Source organism: Eublepharis macularius, chromosome 1 (genome assembly GCF_028583425.1).
Source record: "Eublepharis macularius isolate TG4126 chromosome 1, MPM_Emac_v1.0, whole genome shotgun sequence".
In the NCBI taxonomy this organism is placed as follows: Eukaryota; Metazoa; Chordata; class Lepidosauria; order Squamata; family Eublepharidae; genus Eublepharis; species Eublepharis macularius.
In genome coordinates, this window is record NC_072790.1 from 79,607,526 (window position 1) to 79,628,156 (window position 20,631).

At 41.3% G+C, this 20,631-nt stretch overlaps 1 protein-coding gene across 1 annotated transcript in view; it reads right to left on the minus strand.

Moving 5' to 3' along the window:
- SNAP91 (synaptosome associated protein 91) overlaps positions 1-20,631 on the minus strand; it is a 103,650-nt gene that overhangs the window by 41,841 nt on the left and 41,178 nt on the right. Inside the window, exons 8-15 of the mRNA XM_054974450.1 lie at positions 20,268-20,374; positions 18,626-18,667; positions 13,109-13,195; positions 11,664-11,734; positions 10,937-10,942; positions 8,575-8,602; positions 1,401-1,510; positions 752-855 (exon numbers count right to left, since the gene is read on the minus strand). Coding sequence (XP_054830425.1) covers positions 752-855; positions 1,401-1,510; positions 8,575-8,602; positions 10,937-10,942; positions 11,664-11,734; positions 13,109-13,195; positions 18,626-18,667; positions 20,268-20,374 — 555 coding nt within the window. The remainder of the gene's footprint in view (positions 1-751; positions 856-1,400; positions 1,511-8,574; positions 8,603-10,936; positions 10,943-11,663; positions 11,735-13,108; positions 13,196-18,625; positions 18,668-20,267; positions 20,375-20,631) is intronic.

Here is a 20,631-nt window from a genome sequence, read left to right on the forward strand (position 1 = left end):
GGAGCTTGAATTTTCTTTGTGTGTGGTGGGATAGGGATCTACCCCTTCAAGTTCCAGGACTGCTGCCAGGCTCTGGGCCAAGCTATTATTTATTATTGGTACCTTTTCTTCTGCCTGCTCAGGTAAGGTTTCTGGGAGTGGTGTGGTAGGGATCTTGACTTGGATGATGGCTGGAGGAGAGCCTGCTGGCCCCCACGAACAGCCAACCACGAACATGTTCATGAACAGGGCCATGTTCGTGGTTGTTCGTGAGTCCCTGTTCATGGATGGCAATGAACAACAAACATGTTTGGGGTTTTTTTTCTGTTTGTGCCCATCTCTAGTCATGAAGTTGGCAGAGAGCACATACACTTCTGGAGCTTTTTTAAAAAAATGTCTTGGCATATGAAATTAGTAATCATTCAAAAAAGAAAGTTACCTTTCCCCTGCCCTCATTATTAGAATAAGTTTTAAAAAGAGTAAATTCCACTTCGCCTTGCGTTGACTATTTCTAGTAGAAGCCTTCTTGGAACCCCAGGGCCCATTTCCTAAGTGCTCCAAAATCAATCTTAGTACACACAGTGTTAATGAATTTTCAGTAAAAAAAATGAAAAAAAAAATGGGAGCCTACAGGATGGCCCCCCTCAGCAAAACTAAAACTATGCAAAAAAATGTATTTGTTCCCTTTAGAAAACAAGGTTGGGGGTAGACAGTCATTATTCTGGGCTGGCATTATTTTTAAGAGATATGTTTAGAGAAGAGAAAATTTTACCTCCCCATGAAGTTGCACCAGCAGGTGCTGCTGGAGCTGCTTGTGCAGTACTAGATGTGAAATCTGGCTGAAGATCTAGAAGATCACTGGAGGGTTTGGAAGCACTATTAAGAAGAGGACAGAAAAGCCTTTAGAGTAAGAGCCATAGATGTTAGTTTACAATCCACTTCTATCTTTATACTAATCTTACAAAAGAGTTAACAAATGGACATCTGCAAGTGTTGTTACTCTTACTTTAATAAGTTGATCACCAATCTTCAAACAATATCTATGACATGGACCAGATAGTTTTGTGACATGCCTGGAACAGAAGGGTGAGGGCCTCTTCTGCCTGTTCTGTGTCTTATGAGGAGCCACGTCACATCAGTGCATGGGGTTACTTCTGCAAACCAGAAGTGTAATTGTATACACTTTGGATCTGACACACATTTATTTGTGTATTTCTGTGATCAAAGTACTCCATATATATTATCTTGCAATATCTTGTAGCACATTTGCCAAAAAGCAGGCCTTTGCCATTCCAGGTAGAGTCTGAAACTGTATACATGATGGGGAGGTGGCTTAGCATCCCTAGAAAAGGCATATCCCTCCATATCAAAACTCTTTAAGAATTTCTATAGGAAATTATTTCATTTACTCTTAAACTCACCTGACTGGGGCTGCTGTAGAAGATGTTGCAAAGAGATCAACTGGAGGAGATGTATCAATACTTTTTGCTGGGGTGGAATTGGGAGATGTAACAGTTGTGGCTGGAGAAGACTAGATAAGAACAACTAATAAACATATAGCCTAGAAATTCTCAATAGGCAAACATTCTTTCCATTCAGCTAGTGTTATCTTAAGCGCCTCTACTATTTTTCATACAAAGAGATGGTTTACAGTCTCCAGATGGGGCCTGGTGATATGGAATGACAAATTATCTCTAGGCTACATGGATCAGTTCCCCTGGAGAAAATGACAGCTTTGGAAGATGTACTCTTTGGCACTATAAACTGCTCCCTCCCCAAGCCCCACCCTTCCTAAGCTCCACCCCAACCCCTCCCCAGGAATTTCCAAACCCAGAGCTGGCAATTCTAAGTGTGATACATATACAGGGTACACTGAATTTCTACTTGTACCATGAATCTGCCCAGAAACATACAAAACATACTGATACTCTTTTCAGTACTGAAAGTCAAAGTGGAAGGAGCAGTTAATATTATAATGTCACCGTCTGGTGGTGAGAGTGCAACTGCATGCATCAGTTTACCAATTTACTACAACAGCATGCATTTGTTTTCTAATTCACTACAAAGTGAGGGAAAGGAATTTTTACATAAAGCATGGGAAACCAGGGGTAGGAGTGCTGAACCCTTTTCCCATACCAACACTCCTACTCCCCAAAACCACTTTCCCGTGAGGCCCCCCCACCAGCAAAAGCTACTTCTAAGTGAAAGAAAAAAAGCTAGATGGGAATAGTTTCCAAATGGAAGAGGGAAAAAGTTCAGAAAGGAGAAGAGTTTGACACCTCTCCCCACCTGCCCTTATGCTTAGAACTACTTCAACTTGATAGCAATTCAACATGACCCAAATTGGGTTATATTGCCATACTGTCCAGTTTGCCTCCAAGTGGCAGTACTTTTACACATCACTTTTTATTAATACAGTCAAGAGGTGCTGAAAAGCCTGACATGTTTAAACTGCTTACACACAAACTTATACTAAAAAGCTGATAGCCAGATGACGAAGATAAAGACGTTACTGTATTAACTGTGAATTGAAAGGGTGCTCTCAGCTCTTCTCTTGAATTTTGGTCTGTGGTTCATAGCAGCTAGATGTTATCAAGGGATCAGTGGCTAAGCAACATCTCAGATTTCCTGACAAAAACTGGCATCCTGCCAATATCTACCTTGGAAAAGGTCCCATCAGTACATCTTCAAGGCAAGGATGCTGGGTTTTTTTGCTGTAGAAGTCCAGTGTCAAATATATATTCACCAGTTGCCAAGTTTTAAAAAAATCTATCCAAGAGGAATTTATACAGAGTAGAGATGTTGTGTACATGAAAACATCAGAACCCTGTTTTCTTTCTAAGCCTTCAAATACTTGTATTTTTTAAAGCCATTAATTACTTCATAATAAGGAAAGGGAAACTAAATTCACATTGATTCTTATAGAAAAATGCAGTGGCTTGGATCCAGCTGAATATTTCCATGCATGAGATTTCAACCCATGGATCATGACTTTTGCACCTTCCCCCCCTTCACCGAAGCCCAACAATCCACCCTAAGTGCTGTTCCTGAGGTCCCCTGCCTACCAACTAGGAAGACTTTTGGACTGTAATGATAGTAAACAGGCGAGAAAGTCTCACTCCACAGGTGGAAACCCTTCCAGCCATGTAAACATTCAGCTGAGTCCAAGCCAATGCTTCTGCCAGTTCCCCTTCAGGACTCAATCCCACACATTTGACATGGTATAATGACTATATCGAAATAGTACTGCATGCAAATTCAAGTGCAGGTGAAAGACTTGGAACATTTGTGCCATCCTAGTAAACATTCAGTCCTAGACCAAGGAATATTAAGGTAAATAATGCATAATGTTATTTATGGTTAAAGACAAGATGGAAGTGATGCTGGTTGGGAAGACGGAGATCTCGGACATAATTATGCTCTCCGCTTTTGATGAGGCTCAATTGACCCTTGCAGACTCTGTTAAGAGCCTAAGGGTTATACTGGACCCAGCACTGCTGCTAGAGAAACAAGTTAATGCTGCTGCTGCAAAAAAGGCTTTTTTTCCAACTCAGTCTAGCCCGGGAGATGGCCCTTACCATGACATGGCCAATCTCAAAGTTCAAAACAGTTCTGAAAAGGGCCCTCCACCTTGACTTTTACTGACAGATACCAAGGCTTGAAACGTTTTTGGTTTTTTTGTTTTTATTACAGCTCTTTCTTATGTTACCTTAAAATTTTGCTTCAGGAGGGCCAGCTTCACAACCAACACTCACTTTACCCAGGCTTATACCTTGGGAACACCTTCCCTTTGGGGACTGAATCCCACTGCTAACGCCACCTGTGGTGTTTTGCCCCCTTTGTGTGACATATGTTGCAGCCTCCCTGGCTTCCTCAGCATTCCTGAAAGGTTTTCACTGCTATGGTATCTTAAACACCAGGACACGCCAGCTTTATATAAATAAACAGCTTTTTATTTAGATATCAGTCTGGCTCAGCCTGCATTTCAGTCGGCCTCTCAGTTCCCCTATTCGCAGCTACTAGTTCGCTACCGTAACCTTGCAGGGCCAAGACTGATGGAAATGCAAAGCAGAAAGCTGTCCCCTATAGGCTGCTTGTATACATTACAACAACTGCCATCAAAGGATTTCGCCTTAGATCTCTTTAGTATAAGAAGGCTTAATTATATTTTTTTTAAAGTTTTTTATTTTTCAATATCTAACATAGAAAACTACAATAACAGTAACTACAAAAGACTACAATAGCACAAGGGAAGGAAAAGAAGGGAGAAAAAAGAAAAGGGGAAGGGGGGGTGGGAAAAAAGGGAAGGTAGCCTACAAACACTAAACGCTACACTTCAATGCTTTCCCTTCATACTACCATAATAAGAAAATAGCTTAATAAAGTAGTGACGGAGTGGTTGATCATACAAATTACAAATTACAGTTCAAGTTAAATCTTTTTCCCTCTCCCGGGCCTTGGACGCAGTCCTCTCTGAGCAGCTGCTGCCGCGGCGCTCATTGCCTCCCCCCTCCCTTCAGGCTTCGGATCCTCTTCTTTTTGCTTGGTGTCTGGTCCAAATTCTGGATTTTTTTCCACAAAATCCCTTAGCTGATCTTCCGAATTAATCTTGTAAGCTTGATCTTTATAAGTAAACCCGATTCCTTCCGGGAGTAGCCATTTGTACTTTATGTCACATTCCCTCAAAAGAGCTGCCAACTTCTTGTACTTAAATCTTCTCTTCCGAACTAAAAATGGAACGTCCTTCAATATCTTGACTTTATTTCCCAGAAAGTCCAACTCCACATTGTAAGAGTTATATAGGATACTGTCCCGGACCCTCCTAGATGAAAACTCAATAACAATCTCACGAGGCTGCTGCCGCTTCATTGCATATTTTGAAGATGCCCGACGGACTCCCAAAATGGCGCTTTTCACTTCTTCTTTAGTTGCCCTCGCGGGTGTCGCTAAGAGTTCCAAGGCAAGATCCCACAAACCCTCGTTTTCCTCCTCTTTAACGTTCTGGAGACGCAAAATGGTCTGTGTTCGCTCCACTTGCAGTCCGAGCAGCTGGTTTTCCACCAGCTTCAGCTCCCTGTTCGTTGCTCTCATAAGTGACACACTTTCCCGGGCAGACTTCTCTGCCCCCCCCGCTGCTTCTTTAATGGCTTTCACATCGCTTTCAATTAAGCCCACCCTTTGATCTGTTTCATTCAGCTTGTCAACAAAGGGTTTTATGGCTTCCATAACCGCTCTTTTAACCAGTTCCTCAAGCGTCTCGCCCCTCTGCAAGGCCGCCGTAACTGACTTGCCAAAAGCAGGACTCTGCTTTTTCGCTACCATTTTAGGGGGGGGGGGAACCGCCAGTCTTCCGAGACTCTACGAGGGGGGGGGGGAAATCCGAGTCTTCTGACCTTCAGACCCCACCACTCCTCACATACGCTTGTAGTAACAGAAGGGATTCGCTTACTTGCAGGCTTTCTCCTAATCCTGTTCCTTGCCGTTTTCCATGGCCCGGCAGCACACTGGGTGCCGCGCTCATCTGCCGGCCTCCATAGGGACAAACGGGCAATTTACCCCCTGCCTCGATCTGTCAGAGGGCTCTTCCCGCCGCGCCCCGGACTCAGACTCCCTGCCTGAGAGTCTGGGGGCTAACCTTTGCAGATCAGCCGCCCGGCCAGGCGGCTCGGCCGCTTCTTCCTGGACCTGCCAAGAAGAGCGTCCGACATGGCTGCGAAAACGAAACCGAATCAAGAAGGCTTAATTATAGATAGTAGTATGACAGAACAGTCACAGCATGGAGGTGACTGTGAGGTAAAAAAGGGATGCTATATTCCAGATGAAAGATGCTTAACCAGAAATAGAATTTATTTATAAGTATATATGCATGATGGTTGTAGAGTCTAGATAAGCGTGTCGGTTTCAGAATAGGTTCGTAAGCTTGGGGGCTTCAAAACAGTTATATATTCTTAATGGTATCTTCATTGATCCCATACAGTTCTTCATTCACAGAATTTTCTCCTGTCACCTACACAGACATAGATTTTTCAGGTTTCCACAAAAATTGCCTAACAGAACTAGACTTCCCCTATTGTTGCTATTTAGGCTGTGTTCATCCACAAAGTTGAACTCTCAGACTTCCATACCTGACCTAGACAGAATCCCTGGCTGTTTCTTTCCTCAGGTCTCTGACTAAAAACTGCAATTCACTCTGTTCCCTGTGGTACGGCTACCAACCAATTACAGCACATCTCAGTCACCTATCCAGCCCCTCTCCTTCTTATATCAGAGGCCTGCATTCTTAACCACAATAAACATACATTCAAAACCCGACATTAATACACAGAAATAAAGCACACAAATTTAATGATATGGCAAAACACTACACCTAGCAATTCTGTTGTGGTCTTGCAACTTCCACTATGATTGCTGCAGACGACATTTGTTTCTTAAAGGTAGAGGTGCTCTTTCTGTTATTTGGGAAGGTCAGTTACTCCCCTTTTTTTTTTTTTAGATTTCAGATCTTCTGCAAACCTGGGGCTTTTCCAGGTTTGTAGAAATATCTGTTTTGTCTGATTATGACTCTAGTCTCCCGCATGACTCTATACACATATTTGGCTATATTGATCATTAGACCAAAAGTAAGAAATTGCAAAAAGCAAATTAGGGCAACTTTACCTACAGGGAAAGGCAAACATGTTTGTTGCTTTTTAATTCAGGAAAAAAAGAAATAAAAGATAGTCAAAAGAATTTTATAACATAGTGTATAGTATGGAGAACGTTTTTTTTAATACTTATAATGCTAAAACATTAGTTCATCAAGTAAAATTGATGGACAGTGTTTTTCAAAAAAAATAGTGCATTTCACAACACAGTTAGGATGTAGCAACAGTCACTGGTGCAGATAGCTTTAAATGCAGATCATATCCTCAAATAATTTGTCTATCAGTGACTATTAGCCATGACAAATAAATGGAATGTCAGTATTTGTTGCAGCAAACTTGGGGAGGAGGAATGCTGCCCTTCCTAAATGCATCAACTAGACAATATAGCACACAGCATGCTAGCCTAGATCTTGGTTTGATTCAGCAGTGCTCTTATGATCTTAGAGGCAAGCACAACTCCAAATGGAGCTGCAGTCAATCATATCTCTCTGACAAGGGCACTAGTTCTATGCATGTGTACAAAACTGGGCTGCCAGCCCCCCTCGCAGTCCCTGCTAGCTGTTGCCCCATACCACCATTCACCTATCCAGTGGGGGGAATGACAGCTGGAAAGGAGGGAAGCAGGTCAGCAGCCATGCATGCTAAAAGCACACCCTCCCAGTATCCCCTGACAATAACATCGGTTCCAGCATGACCTGGAAGTGACAGGACAATTTATTAATTTTAAAAAATTAGAAGGAGGAGCCCAGCTCCTCCTGTCCCCCACTCCCTGGTGTGAAGAAGGGAGACTGGCAACTCTACTGCAAACATGTACTGATTGCATTCACCTATATGTGAAATAACCCAAAATATGGTATTTTTTTTCCTGGGATTGGCAATGAGACGGAGGCTGTCATTCAGTGGCAGACTATCTGTTTTCCACGCAGAAGGCCCCAGATTCAATCCCTGGCACCTCCAATTAAAAGGATCAGGTAGTAGGTGATATGAAGCTCTCTGCCACCAGTTAGAACATTACTGACCTTGATAAACCAATGGCCACGGTATAAGGAAGCTGCATGCTGAATTCTCAGACTTTTTATTTTATACTTGCCTGCAAAATCATTGGCAAAGAACACTTGCATTCAAGTTTTTATTCATGTATGCTTTGCAGAACTATTATCAAAGAACATACACACAAATAACTATTCATGCACAACGAAGGCAGCTGTGCATACACTGCTTATGTAGGTATACATATATGCCATAAAAGATGTTTTGATGATTAGCTTGTACCCATTTTCACCAGCTCCTTGTGCCAAATCTATTATGTTTGAAATTCCAGATATATGTATCAAATAGCAAAGCACAGAGAACTATTCCACGGCACACCCAAATCCATGCAAATGACAACATGAAGTTTAGAAATTCGAGGTACCCAATTTTCTCCTTTTTTCACAAATTTTATTGTGAACCATGTGGTAGTCTTTTGAATACTCTCACATACTGTGATACCACAGCCTACAATGTCTTGAACCAAATCCACCCACACATTTTATCAGCACAACTCTATTTGTAAATATCACCACATACAGGGGTATGAGCAACATTGCTGTACTATGATGAAGCTGAGAAGTTAACTTTCTTGCAAATTCTCCCCTTGGTTGTATAAATTGACTTCTAGTCATGTTTTAATAAAAGCTCATGTCCATTTATTTGGAACATCTACTATGCTCCATCAATAACAGAACACCAAATGGCACAAACTGAACTCTCACTTGATTGTAACACATAAACATGCCACCATTAGATGAACGTAGTTGTTAGCTTACCTACAAGTAAGAAAAGAGATATCTGAATGGAAGTTATTGATTTGCAGCAAATGGTGCAATCATGTTTGAATGCCCTTCCATGTAATTTAACCCTTGTATACAGAAAACAAGCACAGCTAAGAAAAAGCATATTAAATGTTTACCTTGCCCAAAGGTGAAGGCGCTCCAGAGCTAGAAGAATTAACATAAAAGGGTTGTCAAATGAAATAATTTTGGAAATACTTTAAGTAGGCTTGAGCATAAGTTTGCACATTTGTTCTTCTGCAGCCACAAAAGCTTGGAACAAAGTTGACTTTAGATTAGTAAAACATGGCACCCATGATAAGTCTTAACAAATCCATGAAATACACAAGAAATACCCTTAGTGGCCGAGCACGTATTATATACAGAAGATCTTAGGTCAGCATCCAATCAAAAGAATCTCAGGAAACAAGCCTAAGGACTGAACCTGGAAAATGGCTGCCAGTGTACTTGACAGACCACTGATCTGCCTTGAAATAAGGTAGCCTCTTATGTTCCAATAATACTTTATAAATATTAATAAAGGTAAATTGGCATGGCCAAAGGTTCTTACATGCCTTACTATTACTTTACATTGTTCCTTTTAAAATTAACAAGGAAAAACGTTAATTTTATTAATTAACTAGAGCTGTACCAAGTAATTCAGTCACACAATATATGGTGAATTGAATTTGCATTACTGAAACCTCAACATAACTGTCTTTATATACTGAATTATAAAGATTACTTATAATTTAACAAGAGCTTTGTTAGAAGGAAGAGACCAACCTTATAATATTTTCTTTTTCCATTTCCAAGTACAACACATCAGAATCAAATACCTTCATAAAATTAACAAATGTACCCATAACTCAAAGTCCAACTCAAACCAATTTTTCACTAGACATGGGCACGAATCGAAATACGAAGCAAATTTCATCATGAAACGGGCCATTTCATGTGTCGTAAAACAGCATTTTGTGGTGCTGCGGTTATCACGAAATTATCATGAAATTCACGACTTTTTGGCCTGTTCATTAGCTTCATGAATGATTTGTAATTGCAGACAGGCTGGTGCCGATCCATTGATTCCCTAGACAACAATGGGCCCAGACCTTTTGTTGCCACTGGAAACCCTAATCATAGCCCACTTACCCTTGATTGGCAGCTCTCCTAGCCATCTGGAGAGCTTCCATTCTGCCCTATACAGCCAGGAGCTGGGGGGGGGTCAATCCCCTAGGCAACCAAGGAGGTGTGCCTTCTGTAGCCATGGGCACACCAATCTCACCCCTCCAAACCCTGTTAGGCTGGTCTGTTAGACAACCACAGACCTCCTATTCTGATCTATGTCAGCGTTTTGCTGGGATTGGAGTGGGAGAGTGAGTGGAAGGATTTGGGATTCTGCTTTTGGCTACTGCTTTAAAGAGACTGTAAGAAGCCTCTTATTTCCAGCTCTTGGCCTTGCTGTGGGAAGGTCTTTGAGTGAGGGTGACTTTTTTCCTCCACCCCACCCCTCACTCTGTCTTCCCAGCCCAGCTCCACCACAGCTGGTCCTTTGTCCTCCTCTGATCCAGCACTCAGGCAGCACTTCCCTTCCCACCCTTCCTGATCAACGTATTGCAAACTGGGAGGGTGGGTGGAGGAGAGCCTGCTGAAGTCTCCCTATGAGTTTGGCTTCTCTGGGTATGAAGGGGGCCATTGAAATGCACCAGGTTCCGACAAATAACGAAGCTAACAAATCATTTTGGCAAATGTGTCAATTTCGTGAAGTTTCATGATTTGCAATTTGTGGATTGCGACAAAATACGAAACTCTCGTTTCGGGCCCATGTTTATTCTTCACATAAACCTAGCCGAAACCAGCCAATAAAAGCCTTAACTGAAAGCCTGTTTTTCTTTCATGCTGATCCAAAGTGTATCTGGCCATGTTCATTTACACTGCTCTATTGTAAGGACTACAGTATCTGATTAATATTTTTCATTGTTTACCAGTGATCTCTGGTCTTTATTAAAACAGTTTAAAAAACCCCAGTGTCCTTTTTTTCATAGCCTATTTAATTAATCAGCATAAACATGTCATTCATAATTTTAATTGGGACACTCAGTTTTACACTTTGAAATATCTATGAATTAAATACTCTACTGAAATGTTTGTATACTATAGGGTTGGAACCAAAGAACCAGGAGTAGAGCTCCACTTACAGGAGGATTTTATTTCCTGCCTTTCCCAATTTTCTGCAGCCCCTTCTCCTGAGGATTTTGGATCCCTTGAGAGCAGCATGGGATGCAGCATAAAGATAGCTGCAGCTCCAGCAGGGAAATCCCTAGAAATTGCTGGAGATTCCATTGTACAAGTTTCACCCTCTGTTTCCACAAGGGCATCTTTGGATCCAAGCCACTGTACATAGGAACTGACATTCACTGAAGTAAAACCACTGTAGGTCTATCCTTTCCCTGGAGTTTCTAATGTATTCACATGGACAAACACCAGAGTATATCTGCTTACCCCTCACTATGTTGCACGACAGCCATATACATAAAAGGGAAAAAAAGAGACACAAAGAAAGATGGATCAATAACAGTTTCCTCTTTATATATTCCTAAAAACAGCAGAGCCAATAATATAAATATTTCTCTAGGCATCTTTTATGAAAAAACTAGTAGTCATGATGGTACAATTTGATTTCTCTCATCAACTGAACACAGCAACCCAATGCAATTTTGGATACCTTTCCCAATGCCAAACAATTAGAATGGCCTCTGCCTAATCAAGAAACATCAGCCTAGCACCATGATAGATGCCTGAATTGTGGAAGGTAGAATTGCAACATATTGCCTCAGAATTCTCTCTCTTTTAGACAAAGGGAGGCAGAGGGGGAAGAAGGGGGAATAGGAGAATATGCAAACACACCCATGCTGCACCAAAATGGCAGCATTGTGGAGCTACTCAGCAAACAGTTACCCATTTTAAAGAGCTAGTTCATACACTGGGGTTCATATCACAATTATGATAGTGAGAGCAGCAGTTTTTGGCAGAGATGGGAGAAAAGATAATATAATCATTCAGGACCCTGGACACATGTTAATTTTTTTCTAGACTGTAATGTGTGTTCCCTCTTGGGAGAGGTGTAAAGGGAAAGGATCAGGTGATGATTTTGGCTGCAGTGTTGGTACCCAAAGTGGTTTTTATAGTAGAACAAATAGTCACACTACTTAGAGAATGCTTTGCATACCTGTTTCCAGGTTTCTTTCCTTCCAAACTGTTTAGATGCTGTTCAAGTGTCTCCATAAGACTACTAGGAGCCTAAGGAAGATAAGGAAAACAAACTGTATACTGCGCAGTATAAAAGCGGGGCACTCATGCAAAAGCCCTGAGAAATGCCAAAATGATTCCTGCCTATTCTCTGAGCTATTCAGAACCAATTATGAACATGCTCATACCATAATCTTAATTCTGTAATAACTGTGAGAAAAATACACCACCTTCATACAGGAAAAGAGAAAAAGAAGAACCACTGTTGGAAGTGTATTCAGGTTATTAGTAACAATGAATTGTTCACCATGCAGTTAAGGTGCATGTGTCTTCATTTTATAAATTAACAGCACAGGCATTCACAGGTCAAAACTGCCAACAGGTATTTGCATGCATATCTTGCACTTGTGCATTCAACCTAATTAGCTTAGTCGTCATTTTCTTTTCTACATAAGTAGAACTGCAATATCAGGACAAAGCTTATGTTCTCAAGAGGCACTAAATGCCTGCATTTGTTTTCTCTTCTCTGTAATGTTTACTATAATGTCATGATGTGATCTGATCACACCATGTGTTTCCTCATCCTCAGTCAATGGCTTGGATCTTCCAGTAAATCTATGCTAACAGAAGGCAGTTCCATCAATAGAAAGAACTTCCTTGCCTCCTCCCTCATGAAAACAGCTCAAAATGCTCCCTGAAATGCTGCTTCTGGGGAATAGGGTGCCCTCAGGAACACCTTGAGGGGTGAATTCTCGGTCTTCAGTGAGGAACAAATAGGCAAAAATCATCCTTCTACATCCTGCTGGAGTGAATTTACAATGGGAAGGCAAAGACACATTCTTAAGTCCAAGAAGAAAGGTAGGATATAATTAATGCTTTAAATAAATGCGTACAAGCAGTGATAGTACATCATTTGCTTGGTTAAAATGTTACAAGGATAACAGTGAAAGGGGGCTCAGACAGCATCATGTAATGGCCAGAACCGCTTTCAGAGTTCAAAACATTCATACGACACGTCTCATTACTGGCAGAAGCAGTATGAGATGCCTACAAATTGGTGCTTTTCTCTCTCTCTCCCCCCCACATCAGCAACCAGGCCACAAGAATATTTTATACTCAACATTGTAGTTTAAAATTGTGACTAAAAAGTTGGCTACAAAATACATAAGAATGCTGCTGTTTATATTCTAAACCTACTTGATTTCCTCCCTTAATGTTTTACAGCCAGTAAAAAGCCTAAAACATGCACTTGCCATTTTACAATGAGGAAAAGTCAGTAGAATAAGAACAATTAACAGTGTCCTCAGCTACTCTAAGCTAAAAATAGTTCCTAGATAAATAGATTCCCAGAAAGCTAAAGGAGTGATCAGAGGAAAACCTTCAGAGGCACAGATAGAAATACAAGCTATATTTTATCAAGATTACCGGTTCATCAACTGTATAGTCTTTAAAAGGAGACTTTTCATTATCACCACTGTTTTTCAGATCACTCAGAACTCTGGACAGCAATACCTAAGTTTTTCATACATAAAACAGTGTGATTAAAACACTGTGATTAAAGAACAGTTAACTGTAATGTCAATGTGCAGAGCTTGCAGTTAGGAGGACCACATTTATAGTAAGCATAGAAACCTATTTCATTCAGTTTCCTTCCATTACCACCCCTCACCAAGCTCTGTCCCAACGAAGAAAGATTCAACAACGTATTAGACTGATTCCATGAGAAATTATCTTAGTGAAAAGCAGTGCCTCAATAAATGCTAGATTTGCAGGCTTAACTTGCTGTTAAGCATTTTTTTTTACTTGTAAGTTGCCTCAGGCAGGACCCTGGAGAGGCAGGCAGCACATTAATTTCCTAAATAAATTTTTTAAAAAACATTTAAGATACAACTGCTTCTAAATTGTAATGTGAAGCAGCAGTGCTAAAAAAGGGAAAGAAAGTCAGATCCTTGAGTGTCAGATCCAATTTAAAACATAATCTGCTTCTATTGTAACATGTGGAACAATGCTGAAACTCTTAGCATCCTTTCCTGGATGTTGTCAATGAGATTTCCTTCTTGAAATAAGCTAAGATCAAGCTGTTAGACCCAGTCTTATATCCAGGCTGTCCATTTCAAAAGATTTTAAGTAGAAGAGTCTTGAGTCCTTTGAGAATTGCTACCAGTCACTGATGAAGCTAGGGTAGGTGGGACAATATAAAATGCTTATATTTCCATACTGTTGTTCCACCACCCATAATTTTTGTTATACGATACAAGATGAATTTCCTTTGCTTGGCCTTGTAAGTAGTTCGGGAAGGGCACATTGACAGCCAACACTTCAATTTCCCACTCTGTGTTCAATCAAACTTTCACTGGTAGTATCCTACTCTAAATAGAAGCTCCAAACATATAGTGTATACAAGTCTGGAGGCTATATGGATCATTAGTGATTACTGGCAGGAATGAATTTCAAAAGGATTTCAACTTTGCAAGGATTCCTCAGAGCCAAACTAAACGTGATAGCATACCACACAATCATTATCACCATCACCATTTTAAAATGTTTTTAAAATGCCACATGGGCCTAATTCTGATAGGCGCAACCATTGCACCTATTGTCTTGCAGAATCAGAGGCTGGTGCAGCAGAAGCATATAGAGTAGATACAACTGGGACACAGGAGAAGCAGATGCAGTAGATACAATGGAGCTGATCTCATGCAGTGGATAAGTATCATTTGGATGGCTTTGGATAGCATGAGCTGAAGGTGGGTATCCTAATAAATGGAGCCCTCCTTGTTGTGGAGAACCACAGACCCTACAGGGGCCCCACCAGCATGGCTGCAGCAGTCAGGACCACTGTGGTGTTCATAATTGCATATATCTCCATTTGGTGTCCGTACAGGCAACAACATGAAGTCAACTGGCTGCAGTGATCTGTGTGGATCCTGCCACACTGCCACTGGGCTGCCATCTCACTGGTTTCAGCCCAGCTCCAGCAGCCTTCTGTCTGGCAAGTCCACACCACTTACAGGCATGCTGTGACAGGGAGGGTTTGCCTCATCTCCCTGTGGTTTTCAAGAACAACTTGCAGAGGCATAGGGACCATACTGGAGACCTCATTATTATTTTCCCACTGTTGTTCAATAAAGTCTGCAGTCATCTACAACTTTGTCCCTCTCCTGTGCTTGTTGCGGAGTGGATGGGATTTGCTCCTTCTTACACCATGCCACTCTCGGCCCTTCTCCTAAGATTTAACCATAGTGCTTCCCAGAATGATCTCCCCATCACACACAACAACAAAAACATTTGATTTATATACTGACCTTCAGGACAACACCCACTCAGAGCTGTTTACAAAGTATGCTATTATTATCCTCACAACAAATACCCTGTGAGGCCGGTGGGGCTGAGAGAACTCTCGAAAAGCTGTGACTGATCCAAGGTCATCCAGCTGGCTTCAAGTGGAGGAGTGGGGAATCAAACCCAGTTCTGCAGATTAGAGTCCCGTCACTCTTAACCACTACACCAAACTGGCTCTCATCTGAGATCAATGTTGTCAGTCTTCATGGGGCCACTGGACCTGTGTTTTGTTTAGCTGCTCAATATAACATGGTCCTGTGGCACCTTAAAGACTGATGAGATGCAGTTCATTATGATACTCCATGTGCTGCAGCTTACCTCTTCTTCAGATTGATATGGCTAGCCCTCTGCAGTCCAGACCCCACTTACCATTCTCCCACTTTGCTGGCTGCTGTGTGCAGCTTGCACAGAGTGGAGGACAGACTAGTGGGTGGTCTGAGGGAAGATGTGTCTATTCTAGCAAGAGGCAGTGGATCTCTGAGTCTCATTCCCTCCCCACACTACTGGCATCTGATAAGCCATGCCGCTTGGCGGTGCGGGTGTGGAGACGGAGGGTGGATGGGGTGCAAGCATGTGGCATGAAGAAGTGTCAAGGAGAGGCGTCTTGACCAAAATGATGGCTGACCAAGGCACCTACTGGGCCATCGTGTTCCCCTTTTTGTGGTTTGCAAGGGCAACTTCAACCCTTTTGCCTCAGGCCTCTCCCAATGTGAGTATAATATAAGGAACCCTGGCCATGCTATTCCCAGGGCCTTTCCACTAACCCATGCCTGTCTCTGTTCTCTGCCTGACCCTATATGGCTGGCGATGATATCAGGGCTACAGTGTTGCACCTAATAAAGGATGGCATGTCTCCTTTGTATATGCATTCATGGCCCACTTGTTAGCTCACTGGTCTTGTGTGTAGAGACTCTGTATTGGACTCTGGACTCTGTCATTTTTTCTCCTTTTTCGGGATCAGGGATGGTTGTGTGTAGGCAGCACCTGTCAGATGGATCCTTGCTGGGGGGTTCTAGTGGGTGTCCTGTCCACTGCGTGCGCATCATTCCCCAGTGAGCTGTGGAGGGGGCCCTCAGACCACATGCCTCAGGTGAGGCTGCATAGTCACTGGGTTTTTCTTCCATGTCTTCTGGTACTCCATGGGGGTAGGGTGGCATTAAAGTGTGGTGTCTGCACTGAAGGGGTACTGGTTAGCTATACTTGTCCACACCACTCAGAAAAATGTCACTAGGAGCTGTTGCCTGATTGATGGGAGTTTCTATGGACTCTGGCACACTTGCTATGTGGTTTGCACCTTGTGGAGGGGTGGCATGTCATTTCCCCTTCCCAGGCAACATCCACAGGGATCCAACCAACTCCACCACCTTCTCATTGGTAGATGGCCACCTCCACCATAGTGGCTCTTAAGATTCAGCTGCCTGTGTCTGGAGATGTGAACAAGGCACAAAGAAGAAAAAACAAATTGCTCTATCAAATTCCTTGGTGGGTGGCAAGGCACCAGTAACTACATAAATGTAGTTCAATATTAAGGGATCTCCACAAACAACAACATAGACCACTGATTTTTGAACATAATGAAAATACTTTGTAGGGAAAAGATTACATCAGAGTAATGAGATGTAATCTTTCACCTGTGGTACATATATTGTATAAAGAGTAAGTGCTAAGGAAGGCACATGTTTCTCCAATAAGAAATCTTTCAGGGTATCTTTACCAAGATAGGTTTGAGTTTTCTAATCTCCAACAGAACTTTGTGGATAAAATTTTTTTATTAGCTAGTTGTATTTCCCCACACACACACCAACTGTAATATTTCTGGAAAATAGCTGACATAGTACTTGCACATACTTGCCCACTTCCTTCCATTTACCAACTCCCTTCCCCACCAGCACAGAAGTTGTGACTCTCCATCATCTGCTCCACTACTGAAATCAACTACTGGGCTCTAAAAACAACTTCCCCAAAGATCCGGGGGTGCTCTTAGACTTGGGTCTCCTGTTGGATAAACATGTGGCAGCAGTGTCCAGGGGTAACTTTCACCAATTTCGACTTCTAAGCCAGCTGCAGCCTCGCCTGGGCAGAAAAGATCTGTGTAGCATGCTCTCATTGCATCTAGATTAGATTCCTCTGTATACGGCTGCCCTTGATAAGCATTCAGAAACTTCTGTTGGTACAGAATTCTGTCATCAGGATGTTGAGTGGAGTGGATCACAGGAAACATATGAATCCAATCCTGGCTCATCTCCCCTGGCTCCCATTCTTTTCCAGGCAAAATTCAAGGTGCTGGTGTTGATATTTAAAGCCCTTTATGGTTTGGAACCAACACACCTGACAGACCGCCTACTCCTTTATGAACCTACCCAATGATTGCTGTAATCTTCTGTGGCCCTACTTTGGGTGAACCTGCCTTCTGAGATTAGGCAAGTAGCAACCTGGGAGAGGGCCTTCTACGTCACGGCAGTAAAACTCTGTCTCTCTCTCTCCCCTCAGGGAAATTTGTTTGTCCCCTTCTGTTGCCATCTTCCACCAGCAGGAGAAGACTTTTTTGTTTGTTTAGCGCTCCCTCAGTGATCCCTCCTTCTTGCCCAACGTTTTAATTGATATTTTAATGTCTTTGTATGTATTTTAGCTCTGCTTTTAATTGTTTTAAAATGTGGTTTTATTATGCATGTTTTAATTTGTTAGCTGCTTTGATTGCAGGATATAAATTTTGTAAAGTAAAAATAGAATAAAAATAATAGCAAAAAAGAGGCATCTGGAAGCAATATACTCTGCATTTTTATTTTATTAAGCTCATTCCTGCATGTCATGACTTGTATTAATGCAGTTCCAAATCAGTTGGAGCTTGCTCAGAGCAGCTTGTATAAAGAAGGAAAAAAATAGGGACACTTGCACAATTACTGGACTATAACATTCTAGATCATTCATTACAATGGAATCCACTATTTCTCATCTTTGGCAACAACTTCTGTGCCCATGACTAACCAATAAGAAGTTTAATATTTTAACAGTGCTTAGTGATTCCACTCTAGAATTCTGAAAAACCAATCGATCTTTCACAAAAAGCCTACATACGAGTAGTACTGTCACATAAATCACATCTCACTATCTATAATATTAGCTATTAGCTTTTCATAGTATTTAGAGTTTAGACCTTTAGAGTTGGTGCTATTTTGCAGACACTGAAACACTGCAAACATTATATTAGCATCCACTTCTGTCTTTGGATTTCAAACTTAATTAGCTTCCTTTAAAGTAAAGAATGTCACACTACTGGGCAGCCTCATTAAATTGCAAAATTTTTAATGATTAAATTGAAAGCTAAGGGTGCCACATTATTTTTAATGCTGAAATATTTTTTATTTGTAGACTAATTTCTGTGAAACTAATTCTAAAATTAAATGTGCCCCCTCCAAAAAATGAATTTTTCTTCTTGGAACAAAAATGATATGTAGACATTGGTCAAAATGGTTGCTGTTTTCAGAATGCACATTTTGGCTTTAAAATGCTGTACAGACTAATGCCATTAAGTAGGATGCTAAATGAACAAGAGACATTCTTATACTGTTAGTAATCAGGCAAAACAATTCAGGAACTTACTTGTGTAAGATCAGGAATGTCTCCTTTATCAATCCCAACTTGCTGTAGATAAAAAAAATTGATAATTTCAGAAACAGGCTTTCATATGCTGAAACTCCTGAAAACAGAATCATTTATTTTTTCTTAAAGACAATTACATTCGATTTTCTTGCAATTTTCTGCAATGTGTTTTGCAGCTGTATTTCAAGCTGACTCAGCATCAATCATTTCAAAGACTCAGGAGTAAACTAAGCCAAAGTGAGATCATTTAACTTTACTTATCCAATTGCACCAGTCTTAACTTTGTCCTGATCTTCCAGATAATTTGTAGCAAACCACAGAAGTATTGCACCCCTAAAACCACACTGTATCTGCAGTGTTTATGCCCAACATAAGAAAAATTGTTTCAAGCTCCACTGATATGTAGTTATTTTCTTGCACAGATATTTAACAATGGAGTATAATACTTTGCCCCACTCAACTGCTCTATAAGACAGCATGCAAGCCTGGTATCTTCTTAATCCCTCTACTGACAAAACAGAATGTTTGACCTAGGCAACCATATATATACATACACATATACATACATATACATACACATATACATATACAGTATATATATACACTAGAGGGATTAAGAAGATATCAGGCTTAAATATATATATATTTAAACATGGGAGGATTAGATCCAAAGATGACTTCTGCTAGAGGAAGGGCTCTTTCACTACCTGACAAGTTTTATCTGGATTGAACTTGAACCTCATCCATCCAATTGTTTTTCTCAAGCACTTTTTCAAGACCTCCACAGACTTACCCCTGTTTGGAAGAAATAGAGCTAGCTGTCATCCATATGTTGGTGACACCTCACTCCAAATCTCAGGACAATCACTCTAAGCAGTTTTATGTAGATCTTAAGTATCATGGGGGACAAAACTGAACCCTGCAAGCAAACAGCATAAATGTCCTGAGGCCGAACAGCAGCAGCCAGCCAGATAGGAGTAGGAGCATGGTGCTGCCCAACATGGTGAGCTGCTCCAGAAAGATAAAATGGTTAATAGTGATAGAAGAATGACTACCCATGTCATTCTTCTGGACTGCCAAACTGGGTGACTACAGCCATTTCTATCTCAAACCCAGGAATGAATCTAGATTGTAATGGGTGTAGAGGACACTCTTCTTCCAAGCCCACCTGAAGTTCTGTGGCTAGTATTCACTTAAACATTGCATAGATTATCTGTGCATCATCTCTAGCCCTCTAACGTGGCCTCTTCAAGCATTCAGTCCATGCACGTAGAGAGGCAGCAATATGAGTCTGCTGCCATTGTCCCCTGCGTGACCATGGGCTTGTAAGCACAGTAGGTATGCACATACACTCCCCTCCCCATGACCAGGAACATTTGGAAAGCGGCAAGGGACAAGCACAATACACGCATACATCTCCTATATGTATAGATGCCATTCTCATGAGATGTTGGTCATGCAGAGGTCGGGCTAGCATGCTCATTCCTGCTCCTCCTCTATGCACATTAACTGAACACGTGGAGGGGCCATGTGTTTTATTTTGTTTTTTACCTTCAGACAGAGAACAGTGAAGAGATTCTGTTACATTTACACAACAGGCATTTTTGTTTCTTAGGTTATTCATCATGGAATTTTTATTTACCTCTGCAACTTTAAGAAATTCTGAAACTCTTGTCATTCTAGTCAGAAACCGTTTGTAGATTTCAAGAGCATCTTTACACTGGCCCTTCTTCATTTCAAAAAATTTCTCTGAAAAAATATATACAGTTATATCGCAAAATATATTAGCTTTATTTCTAACATTTATTTTCACATGAATGCTTTATTGAAGTGTTTTTCCAGTTCTGGCCTTCACTCAATATTCTGTTTCAAGGCTTGAAGGACCAGAAGCGACACTGTATGCTTTAGGTTTAGAGTTTCAGAGTTATGAAATTCTGAATCACTTAAAGTTGTTACACTCCTTTCACTGCAATAATTGGGGATGTTTTCCTATCCTTTTAGTGTTT